Source organism: Perognathus longimembris, chromosome 1, assembly GCF_023159225.1.
Source record: "Perognathus longimembris pacificus isolate PPM17 chromosome 1, ASM2315922v1, whole genome shotgun sequence".
NCBI classification, from domain to species: domain Eukaryota; kingdom Metazoa; phylum Chordata; class Mammalia; order Rodentia; family Heteromyidae; genus Perognathus; species Perognathus longimembris.
The window spans coordinates 3,503,621-3,516,151 of NC_063161.1; the positions used below are offsets into that span (position 1 = coordinate 3,503,621).

The 12,531-nt window shown below is 45.2% G+C and overlaps 1 protein-coding gene across 1 annotated transcript in view; it reads left to right on the plus strand.

Annotated features, from left to right (window-relative positions):
• Positions 1-227: 227 nt before the first annotated feature.
• Smc1b (structural maintenance of chromosomes 1B) overlaps positions 228-12,531 on the plus strand; it is a 53,029-nt gene continuing 40,725 nt past the window's right edge. The window contains exons 1-4 of the mRNA XM_048339826.1: positions 228-336; positions 8,832-9,020; positions 11,405-11,517; positions 11,602-11,805. Of these exons, the coding sequence (XP_048195783.1) occupies positions 228-336; positions 8,832-9,020; positions 11,405-11,517; positions 11,602-11,805 (615 nt within the window). The remainder of the gene's footprint in view (positions 337-8,831; positions 9,021-11,404; positions 11,518-11,601; positions 11,806-12,531) is intronic.

Below are 12,531 nucleotides of genomic sequence, written 5' to 3' on the forward strand. Positions count from 1 at the left end.
GGGCGGGCGGCGCGCGGAGCGGCCCGGCCGCGGGCTGCCGGCGGCCCGCAGCGCCCCGACGCCGCCGGACGCGACGCCGCCCGACCACAGCGCGGGTTGCTACGGGACGACGCCGCCTCGCGCCGCCCGCGCCCGCGCCCGTCTCGCGAGAGTCGGCGAGGCTCTTCCCGCGCTTTGCTCGAAGGCGAGCCCGCGGGCGCCCGCTGCGGAGCCGCTCGCTCGCGGCCATGGGACACCTGCGGCTCCTGCTCATGGAGAACTTCAAGTCCTGGCGGGGCCGCCACGTCATCGGCCCCTTCAAGAGGTTCTCCTGCATCATCGGCCCCAACGGCTCCGGTAACCCGCGCCCCGGGGGCCCGGCGCGCCTCGAGCCCGGCACGGCCCGGCCACGGCCACGGCCACGGCCACGGCGGGCGGGCGGGCGGGCGGCGGGCCCGGGCCGAGGCGGCCCCGTCAGCGCCCGCCCGAGTCCCCCCCACCCGGGCCCGCCGGACCCGGCCCGGCCCGACCCCACCCTCCCATTGCGGCCAACCCTCCTCCTCTCCTTCCCCCCTTCCTTCCTCCTCCTCCTCCTCGCCCTCGCTTCCCCCTCAGGACCGACGTGGCCGACCGACGGCTCCTCTCCTTCCTTCCTTCCTTCCTTCCTCCTCCTCGCCCTCGCTTCCCCCTCAGGACCGACATGGCCGACCGTCGGCTCCTCTCCTTCCCCCCCTTCCTCCTCCTCCTCCTCGCCCTCGCTTCCCCCTCATGACCAACATGGCCGACCGTCGGCTCCTCTCCTTCCCCCCCTTCCTCCTCCTCCTCCTCGCCCTCGCTTCCCCCTCAGGACCGACGTGGCCGACCGACGGCTCCTCTCCCCCCCCTTCCTTCCTCCTCCTCCTCTCCGCTTCCCCCCTCATGACCAACATGGCCGACCGTCGGCTCCTCTCCTTCCCCCCCTTCCTTCCTCCTCCTCCTCGCCCTCGCTTCCCTCTCATGACCGACATGGCCGACAGTCGGCTCCTCTCCCCCTTCCTTCCTTCCTTCCTCCTCCTCCTCCTCCTCCTCCTCCTCGCCCTCGCTTCCCCCTCATGACCGACGTGGCCGACCGTCGGCTCCTCTCCCCCCGCCCCGTCCTTCCTCCTCCTCGCCTTCGCTTCCCCCCTCATGACCGACGTGGCGGACCGTCGGCTCCTCTCCCCCCGCCCCGTCCTTCCTCCTCCTCGCCTTCGCTTCCCCCCTCATGACCGACGTGGCGGACCGTCGGCTCCTCTCCCCCCGCCCCTTCCTTCCTCCTCCTCGCCTTCGCTTCCCCCCCTCAGGACCGACTGTGGCCAACCCCCCTTCCTTCCTCCTCCTCTGTGGCTCAGCTCACCCTCCTCCTTGACTTCACTTTTCTCCTCGTGGCCTCCCCTCCCTCCTTCCTTGCTCCTCCTCTCTGGCCCACCCGACCGTAGGCTCCTCTCCTCCCTCCCGTGGCCTGCGCCCAGTTCCCCTCCCCTTCCTGTAGCCTAGCCTTCCCCTCCTCCGTCTCGTGGCCAGTCCTCCCCCTCCTGCTCTCCTCCCTCTTCTATCATAAATGGCCCTTCTCCTTGGCTCCTCTCCCCTTCTCTGGTTGACGCTCTTCAGCTCCCCCCCCACCTTCGTGGCTCGCCCTCTTTAGCTCCCCAACCCCCTCTCCTGGCCTGCCCTTGGCTCCCCTCCCCCCTCTTGTAGCAGGTCCTCCACCTACTTTGCTCCCTTCTCCCATGAACGACCCTCCACTCCCCCCCCCCCATTTATCGTGGCCAACCGTCCTCAGCTCCCCTCACCCCTCTCTTAGCTGACCCTCTTCCTCCTCCCCTCTCTTCCCACCTCGGCTCTCTTCTCTTTCCTCAACTTCCCTCCTCTAGTGGCCGACCCTCCCCCTCAGCTCATTTCCCCCTTCCTGGTCCTTCTTCCCTCCTGGCTGATCCTTACTTCCACCCTCTTCCTTGGCAGGCCGGCCACTCTCACATATTTTGGTCCCCTATGCCCTCCATCCCATGTTCCTCATCCTCAACTTCCATCCCGAAGAGTGGTTCCTCTTGACTCGTTATTTATTGCCCTTGCTTCCCAGCTCTACACACCTGTGCCCTCGCCATAGTCACCCTCTTCATGAAAACAAGTGGGGAACTCACAAAGGTTATTGGTTTTAGGGAGTCTGAACAACCTTTGACCCAGAGATAGTAACGATAATGACTTCGTTTCTGCATATTTTAATGATAATGACTTCATTTATGCATATTTTGCTAAATTTCTGGCACCATTTTTGTTTAGTTTACCCAAGATAGGCTTTTATAATGACAGGTGTTTTGTTTTTTCTGACTGAAAAAGTAAACTTTTCAATGTAGAGAACTGAGAAAATGTAGGGGGGGGGGGGAACCAACACTGGAAATGGCCACTATTCCACCTGATGGGAATGGATGTTGAGTCTGTTAAACGTCCTTATCTGTCAAGAAAATAAAAGTCATCTTATAGTAACAAGTAGAGATTCTGGTAGTAGTGTGAAAAGGGTTTAAAATGAAGATGATAGGGGCTGGGAATATGGCCTAGTGGCAAGAGTGCTTGCCTCCTATACATGAAGCCCTGGGTTCGATTCCCTAGCACCACATATACAGGAAACAGCCAGAAGTGGCACTGTGGCTCAAGTGATAGAGTGCTAGCCTTGAGCCAAAAAAAAAAAAAAAGGAAGCCAGGGACAGTGCTCAGGCCCTGAGTCTAAGGCCCAGGACTGGCAAAAAATAAATAAATAAATAAAATGAAGATGATAAATGGGGAACTCAGCTTAAAGGTTAGTGCATTAGCCCTAGGAAGAAAGGGGCAGAGTGTGAAATACAGTGATAGCAGTGGGAACAGAGAAGAGGACAGGGTTATTAGGATGGTACAGTTAGCAAGATTGTGATAATGGGGAATTAAGGTGGTCTTCATGAAGTCCTGGGTCAGGGGGGAAGGTACTCTTAAGTCAAAAGACTAACAAATGCTAAAACTCTGAAATGGAAACAAATTTGCCCTGTGTGAGGAAAACCCTACTTTCCACCCTACTACTCCCACATCCCCAAAAATCCTGGCCTAAGCATAGTGAATACATGGGAAGAGAATGTTAGAACTGAAAGTAACCCTTCTTCTAGAACTATCATTTCCCTCATGGTGCCTTTATGCTATTCATAGCAGAGCTCCTTAATCTGACCATTACAGAATTTGCATACTTTGTTTTCTTTCTCCACCAAATAGTAGTTAAGCTAACACTGAGCAGGACAACATTTAACATTTCCTTGCCATCCTATTTAAAGTTGGAAGTTGCCTCCCCTGATTTCCTTGTTCCGTCACCCAGTTGTCTCTCCACTTTAGACAGTCCATGCTAATGTTGAATTCTAAAATATTTCATTGTAATAAAAGCAGTACACATGTATTGTAAAAATTGGGAAATGAACAAAAAGTAAAAACATTACCAAAATTTAGTATGCCCTATTTCCTTGGAGCATATCTATACCTTTTTTTCTATGAAACTTTTTTTTTTTTTTTTGGCCATTCCTGGGCCTTGGACTCAGGGCCTGAGCACTGTCCCTGGCTTCTTCCCGCTCAAGGCTAGCACTCCGCCACTTGAGCCACAGCTCCGCTTCTGGCCGTTTTTCTGTATATGTGGTGCTGGGGAATCGAACCTAGAGCCTCGTGTATCCGAGGCAGGCACTCTTGCCACTAGGCTATCTCCCCAGCCCTCTATGAAACTTTTAAAAAAGGAAATTCAGACCTCATAGCATGTACTATTTTCTATCTTAATTGTGTTCAGGAGATTGTTTTACTTTTTTAGTAAATGTTTGTTTCTCACATTTCCTCAGATCTCCTTCAGTGACTCCTAAGCATTCTTTACTTAGAGCCATGTTCCATCTGATTGTTCCATCTTAAATTTCTCTTTACCCCCAAACCTTTATTTATAATATTGACATATTGAAGAGATTAGAAAAGGTTTTTTATAGAAAGTTTAGCTTTCTCCAGTTGCTTCCTGTGGTGTCATTTAGTTTTTTTCTTTTCTCCCCTTTATTTCAGTAAACTGGAAAATATAAAGAGTTGGTGAAACAAAAATAAGTATTTTTGCTAAATCCCATTATAAGTGGTACTATAAACTTTATGTTGCATTGTATCATATAAAATTTCTTTCGTTGTGGGGGGGGGGGCGGGTGGTACTCAGCCCTTGAACTCAGGGCAAGGGTGCTTGTCCTTTTTTGCAGAAGGCTGGTACTCTACCACTTGTGTCCCAGCCCAATTTCTGGCTTTGTACTGATTAATTGGTAATAAGAGTCTTGTGGACTTTCCTACCCAGGCTTGCTTCAAACCACAATGCTCAGATATTAGCTTTCTAAGTAGCTAGGATTACAGGCATGAACTGCCAGTGCCTGGCTTGATTTGTTATCTCCTGGTGATAAGATTGACCTCTGAATACAGGTGATGATAGTAATTTCTTCATCTATGGTTAGTCCCCCACATGTATAAATTTCCATTATTATTTTGGTATTATACAACAGACCAGTTTCCAGATATTTTTTGGGGGGTGGGGGGGTTGTTTTGTTGACAGTATTGAAGATTGAGCTCAGGATCTTGTGTGCCTCAGACACTCTACCCAAGCCATGTGCCCCTAGTGCTTACTTTTTTTAGTTTGTTTTTTAGATAAAGTTTCATGCTTTTGCCTTGGTTTGGAGCTAGTTCCTCATAACTCTGTCTCTCTAGTAGCTGAATTTATAAGCATGAACCACCATGCTTGGCTTTTTTTTATGATAGTGTCTAAGGCTGGCCTGAAACCACAGTCCTGTCTCTGCCTCCCAATACTTGGGATTGCAGGTGGATATAACCATGTCAGGCTACCAGATTGTGACCATGAGTAATCCTTATTTAAGTGAGCATTAGTATTTTCAAAGAAAGGATTTTTTAATAGCTGACTCAAATGGTGAATTCTTTTTGTATTTATATAGACCCATGGATTTTTATTGATGCAGTGCATCTTGATTCACCAAAAATCATTATTTTTGATGCTCAGCTAAGGTTATAACATTAGTCATTGGGCACTCCTCCCTGCTTTTTTGTATAGAAAAACTTCTTGGTTTCTGATTTATGATGTCCTGGTTCCTTGGTTCCTCTTTATTTTGCCCTGCCTCAGACTTGAAATTAGCTAGTCTCTCCAATGATTTCTGCTTTTTAGTAGGAAAGTCATTAGAGACAGATTTCTAGGAGCAAGAGGTACTTGTTGCATTCAGTGGACAAGGCTAGAAAATACATGAGGTACAGTTTAGGTGTTTTTTGTATAAGGATTTTGAACTCAAAGCCTCAAGGTGTTGTTTGTTTTTTTTTTTTGGTTTGTTTGTTTTGGCCAGTCCTGGGGGCTTGGGACTCAGGGCCCAGTGCTGTCCCTTTTTGTTCAAGGCAAGTACTTTCTACCTCTTGAGCCACAGCGCCACTTCTGGCTTTTTCAGTTTATGTGGTGCTGAGGAATGGAACCCATGGCTTCATGGTTGCTAGGCAAGCACTCCACCACTAAGCCACATTCTCAGCCCTCCCTCAATTTTTTTAAGTCAGGTGTTGTCCTGATGAGCCACACCTCCAGCCTCTTTTTTACACTGGTTATTTTGAGATGTAGTCTTTCTTGGAAGGTAGGGGTGGCCCAGGATGGGGACTAGAACTCGGTGTCTGACACTTTAAACTCATTGGCTGGTGCTCTTACCACTTGAGCCACAGCTCTACTTCCAGTTTTGTGTGGTTAATTGGAGATGAGAGTTTCACAGATTTTCCTCCCTATACTAGCTTTGATCTGATCTTAGTCTTCTGAATAGCTAGGATTACAGGTGTGAGTTACTGGCATCAACTCTTTATTTTTGGCCAGTCCTGGGGCTTGAACTCAGGGCCTCAGCGCTTTCCCTGAGCTTCTTTTGCTCAAGGCTAGCCCTCTACCCCTTGAGCCACAGCGCTACTTCTGGCTCTTTCTGTTTATGTGGTATTGAGGAATCAAACTCAGGGCTTCATGCATAGGGAAATACTCTACCACTAAGCCCCATTCCCAGCCTTGATCTTCATCTGAGATTCATTTCTTCAAGGATTATTGATCATAACCTGTGGATTAAAGTTGAAGTTCTCTGTCTCAACAGAGAAGTAGACAACCTTGTGGTCAGTCACTGGAAGCAAAGTCATCACCTTGTGAGGAGTACTGTCACATCTCGTCTCATCACTGGGTCATTATGGTTTGGCTACAGTATGTTTACACATTCCCAACATGTACACTCCCAGCTTGCCTGGCACTTACTGTCTTCTGAGTCAGTATAGACAGATGGGCTACAGGCAACCAATAAGCAGCACACGTGGCTGGGCTGCTGGTGGCGCACGCCTGTCATCCTAGCTACACAGGAGGCTGAGATCTGAGGATCACTTTTCAAAGCCAGCCCAGGCAGGGAAGTCCATGAGCTCCTATCTCCAATTAACTACCAGAAAAACAGAAGTGGGGCTCTGACTCACTGGCAGAGCGGCTAGCCTTGAGCTGAAGACCTCAGCAACAGTACCCAGGCCCAGAATTCAAACCCCACAACCAACCAGAAACAAACAAACAAAAAAAAAAAGAAGCATATATGTCTGTTTTCATATGTACCTGCCTGCTGTAATGGATGTCCCTTGCTTGACCCTCAAGTTTTATGGTATGATTCACTTAAAAATTTAAGTTTGTTGCTATGAAAAATGACCCAAGATCTTTTAATTTTGAGTCCTGCCTGTGATTGCTGTGGCCTGGCCAGACCAAATAATTTCAAGGAGCTGGGTGTTCTCTACCCCAGTAGAGGAAGGAGGTAGAGTATGTAGAGTGGGGATCAAAAGGGACTTAGAAAATGAGCATAATTTTCATTATTTTTATTTTTGCAGTACCGGGGTTTGAACTCAGGGTGTTATGCTTACTAGGCAGGTACTCTACCACTTGAGCCACACCCAATTTTTATATCTTTGACTATTTGGTCCATCTTGATCAGGTGATGGTGACCTAAAATATAACTTTCCAGGTGCTGGTGGCCTGTAATCCTAGCTACTCAGAAGTCTGAGATCTGAGGATCATGATTTATAGCCAGCCCAGACAAGAAAGTTTTAGGAGACTTCTACCTCCAATTAACTTCCAGAGAAATGAAAGTGGAGGTATGGCTCAAGTATGACTCTAGCCTTGATCAAAAAAGGGACAGCATTTAGGCCCTGAGTTCAAGCCCCACGACACACACGCACTTACACACACACATACACACAAGATAACTCCTCTACAATTTTCCTGATTTTGCTTTTTAATTACAGCAGAGGTCTCCAATCTATTACAGAACCTGGTTTGTTTCACTAATTTTTTTCAACAGATGGTTAAGCTAACATGAGCAGCTTGGTCAGCACTTAATGTTACCTAGTCCTATCTGAAGTTCCATCCCAAATTACCCTCCATTTTATCACCCACTTTTTGTCTTGATACTCATTACCATATGCAGTTTTCTTTTCTGCTTATTGTCTGTCTGTCTTAAAACAAATCATTAGTCAAGGACAACATTGAGTTTGTTGGGGAAGTAATGATCTTTAAATAGATTTTAAATAAAGGTTGACAATTTTTTGTTTTGCTTTGTTACTGTCAAATGTAATACTTTAATTCCACGAATGCTCATTTTATCCTATATGTATTTATAGCAGCTCTCCGTGTGCAGACTATCAGTTAATACCCCAAAACATATTGCTAATATCTATCAGTTAACTGCAACTCAGCCAAATAAATTAGCGCCATTTTATACAATTCCAGTTCTTTATAAAATCCCAACCCTCTAGGCCATGTGTCTAGTGCCTGACAGCCTTCCTGTCTCTTTCTTTGTGTTGCTTCTTCCTGGCACTCAGAATTTGAATTTACTTGTAGAGTAGCTGTGTTGTCAAAGAGCAAATCACAGGGTCATGATTGAACTACAAATCTGCCATGGGAGTTGCAAACCCCTGAAATTACCCTTTGGTTTAGAGATTGGCTGGGAGGACTTACAGGATTCAGCACATAGTTGTAAACAGGATAATTAACAATGACAAGGTGCAAAGGGAAAAGGCATGTGGGGTCAAGTCTGAGGAAATCAGGCACAAGATTTTGAGTCCTTACCCATTGGAGTGATACAGTGATTCCTTTTAAAACAAATTTTCATGTTCAACTGTTATCTACTAAAGAACCTTCACTAAAGACTCAGTGCCTAGGGTTTTTATTGAAAAATGATCACACCCACTGCCTAACCCAAGCCAAGATTCTGCATGCCTGAATGCAAGTGTGTTCAGCCTAGTCATTGCACTCTTCTTACCAGGAATTTAGACACCCAGCTCCAAATCTAAATACCCAAAGTTGGCCAATCTTGTGCAGTGCCTCAGGTCTGCTGTATGAGTTTCCTAGCACCATCCCACCACAACTGAAGATTCTGGCAATCTTAATCTAGTCCTGTGTTTTTGAGTATGTGAAGGTCTGGTGCTATATTAACTCTTTAGGTAATACTTGCACATTCCATACTCGGAAATGGGAATCACTGAAATGCAGAGAAGTTATTTGCCCTGGCATAATGGGCAATAATGGGAGAGAGCTTGAATTTAAATCCATATATTTAATTCTTAAATTTATACCTTTATTGCATCAAACCTGTAGCTGCAGAGAAGAAACAAGTGAGCCACCCAGAATTTTTTAGTTATGCATTTTGAACATTGACCAACAGGATGATTAGGTGACTGGCTGTGTTTCATTCTATTGGTAGCCTGGTTTTTGGCTCTAGGCCCGGCTTTTTATGAGTTTTTAATGAATATTTTTCTCCTTTCTTTCCCAGGAAAATCAAATGTAATGGATGCACTTAGTTTTGTAATGGGAGAGAAAATTGCTAATTTAAGAGTGAAAAGTATTCAGGAACTTATTCATGGAGCACATATTGGAAAACCTATTTCTTCTTTTGCAAGTGTACAAATTATATATGTGGAGGAAGATGGAAAGGAGAAGAAATTCTCAAGGGTTATTCAAGGTAATTCATTTGATTGCCTACTTTCTTTGTGGGATAAGGAAAACTACTGTTTTGTTTTGCCAGTCCTGGTGCTTGAACTGAGGGCCTGAGCACTGCCCCGGCTTCTTTTTGCTCAAGGCTAGCACTCTGCCACTTGAGCCACAGTGCCACTTCCAGATTTTTCTATATATGTGGTGCTGAGGAATTGAACCCAGGGCTTCATGTATACAAGGTGAGCACTTAACCACTAGGCCATATTCCCAGCCCCTAAATTACTGTTTTATTGGCATAGTGAGAGGGTATGTTTATTCTCAGAAGCAAATACCAACCTATTCACTAAGACTTCTTTAAACACTTATTTGTTCAGAAAGGTTTTTTTGTTTGTTTGGTTGGTTTTGGGGGCTTTAACTCAGAGCCTAGGCACTGTTCCTGAGCTCTTTTTGCTCAGGATTAGCACTCTACCACTTTGAGGCCACAGCACCACTTTTGGTTTGGAATGTCATAGACATACCTGCTGAACCTGGCTTTGAACTTTGATCCTCAGATCTCAGTTTCTTAAGTGGCTAGGATTATAGGTTTGATCCACCAGCACCCAGCTTTTTTTTTTTTCCTGGTTAATTTCAGAGAAAGAATCTCATGGCCTGCCTAGCTGTCTTTGCACCACAATCCTCTGATCCCAGACTCCTGAGTAGCTAGGATTACAGGCATGCTACCAGCACCCAGCTCAGATAGCATTTTTGTACCTGGTTATTCAGTTAGGATGAAAGAAGAAGTCTACCTGTAAGAGAAGTCATGAAAGTTCTTTCTGCGGTTCTTTTATCTGTTTTTTTTTTCAGTGTTGAACTAATTGTGTGCAAATTCCTGGTTTACATAGTTTTTCTCTACCACCAAGAAGAAATTTGAGTGGAATGTTTTAAATTGTACTTTTTATTCATGAATTTCCAATGTTCCCAGAATAAAATTGAGAATAACATTTGTATTCTCTGCTAAGATTTTATAGAACGTCTAAAAATAGTTGTGTGCTTTATTGTTTTTAGTTTTTGTTTTTACTCTGCTTCACTCAAGTGTTTCTAATGTATAAATGCTTTTGAATTAACCTCCCCCAAATTGGTCCGGGATAATTCTAGAAATTCATATTAGTGGGCTGCTGGTGAAACATGCTTATAAACCTACTCAGGAGGATGAGACCTAGAAGACTGTGGCTTGAAGCTAGTGTTAGCAGACAGTGCCACAAAACACCATCTTCAAAATAACCACTGAAGAGCCAGTCTGGAGGCATGGGTTAGTGGTAGAGTTCTAGCTAAGCAAATGTGAGACCATAAGTTCAAGTCCCAGTACTGCCAAAAGAAAGAAAAGAAAAATACTTACTATATACTTATCATGTATCGTAATCTATAACTTAAGTACGTTACCAAGTTTACTATACATACATATTCACTGGGTAATTTTCTGACCTTGGGGAGGTTTATTCTTTAAGAAGAAGCCCCCTGTATTGCTCAGGCTGGCCCCACAGCCCTGGGCTCAAGGAGTTGGACCTACACACTCTGTACCCTGACACCCAGCCTTTGGGGTTTTAACTCAACAGTATGCATCTCAGTAAGAATTCTCTTGTGCACCCAATGTAAAATCGCCATGCCTCTCCCTGCCATGTAGAAACTGCCATTCTCCTTCCCAGCTCTCTGTGTGTACACTCGTGCATACACACACACACACCAGTACTGAGGCTTAAACTCAGGACCTTGTGCTCTTGGTTTTTCCACTCAAGGCTGGTTCTCTACCACTTAAGCCATACCTTTACCTCTGGCTTTTTGCTAGTTAACTGGAGATAAGAGTCTCATGGACTTTCCTGCCTGGACTGGCTTTGAACCTTCATCCTCAAATCTCAGCCTTCTGAGTAGCTAGGATTATAGGCATGAGCCACTAGCACCAGGCTTCTGCTTTTTTGTTTACTCTACAGCATTATGCTTTCTCACATGCTGTATTTTATATGTATGTGTCATGTTTGTTTATAAGCTCCTTGAGATGACTTTTCATTTGTTAAACTACCACAATTTGGCATACAATATGTATTTACTTATTTTTGCCAGTCTTGGGACTTGAACTCAGGGCCTGGGCACTGTCCCTGGCTTCTTTTTTTTTTTTGCTAAAGGCTAGCACTCTACCTCTTGAGCCACAGCGCCACGTCTGGCTTTTTCTGTATATGTGGCGCTGAGGAATCGAACCCAGGGTTTCATGTATACGAGGCAAGCACTTTACCACTAGGCCATATTCCCAACCCCTGGCATAAAATATGCACTTGGTGCTATTGTTGATTCATCAAACACATTTATTAATAGGCACATTGTTGCATAGATGTCTATTTCAGTGAGAAGATATTCTGTAACAGTCTTTATTTTTTATTTCAGGGGGATGCTCGGAATTTTATTTTGATGATAATCTTGTGAGTCGCTCTGCTTACATTGCAGAGCTGGAAAAGATAGGTATAATAGTCAAAGCACAGAACTGTTTAGTTTTTCAGGTAAGTCACTGTAGCAGTTTAATTCATGGTTTTGAACAACATCACTGTATTCTACATATTGTTGTGCATTGCTGTTTTTAATAGGGAACTGTAGAGTTGATTTCCATGAAAAAACCCAAAGAAAGAACTCAGTTTTTTGAGGAAATCAGCACGTCAGGAGAACTTATAGGAGAATATGAGGAGAAGAAAAAGAAGTTACAACAAGCTGAAGAAGATGCACAGTTCAATTTTAATAAGAAAAAAAATGTGGCTGCAGAGCGCAAGCAAGCAAAATTAGAGAAAGATGAGGTAAAGTATACCAGAGATGTAGCCAGTAAAGTATTAGACGCGAAAGCCCACTCTTAAAATTGCTAGACACTTCCTTCAGGCTACCAAAGATTCACTTAATAACATAAGACAAATAATACCTAATATTCCTTAAAGATAATCTTTTATTTGGGTGGGGCATTCAGTGGGTTTGAACTCAAGGTCTAGCACTTGCTAAGTCAGCAAATTATGACTTAAACCATACCTCCAGTCCTGCTTTTTATGCTGATTATTTTGGAGACTGTTCTGCTTAGGCTGCAGCTTTGAACCATAATCCTCCAGATCTCAGCGGCCTGTGATAGGATTGCAACCGGGGCCACCAGCACCTGAGAAAAATAAACCTACTGATTAGCTCAAAAGCAGAATAGTGTTTCGTGGCTGAGACACTCAAGCTTTTGGATCTTGAATTAATTTAAAAATCAAGGTTGTAGGTGCTGTGTGCCTCACCGCTATAATCCTAGCTCCTCAGGACACTGAGATCTGAATATCACTGTTTGAAGCCAACCTGAGTAAAAAAAAAATGAATTTTTTGTCTCCAATTAAACCAGCCAAAAAAAATCATAATAAAAATGTGGCTTAAATGGCAGAGTACCATCCTTGAGCTGGTAGCAGAGGAAGCCAAGCAGGAGTGCAAGACCTTGAGTTCAAGTCCCAGTACTGGCATACACACAAATTATCAAGTACCCCAAAGAGGTTTTATTCATTTGG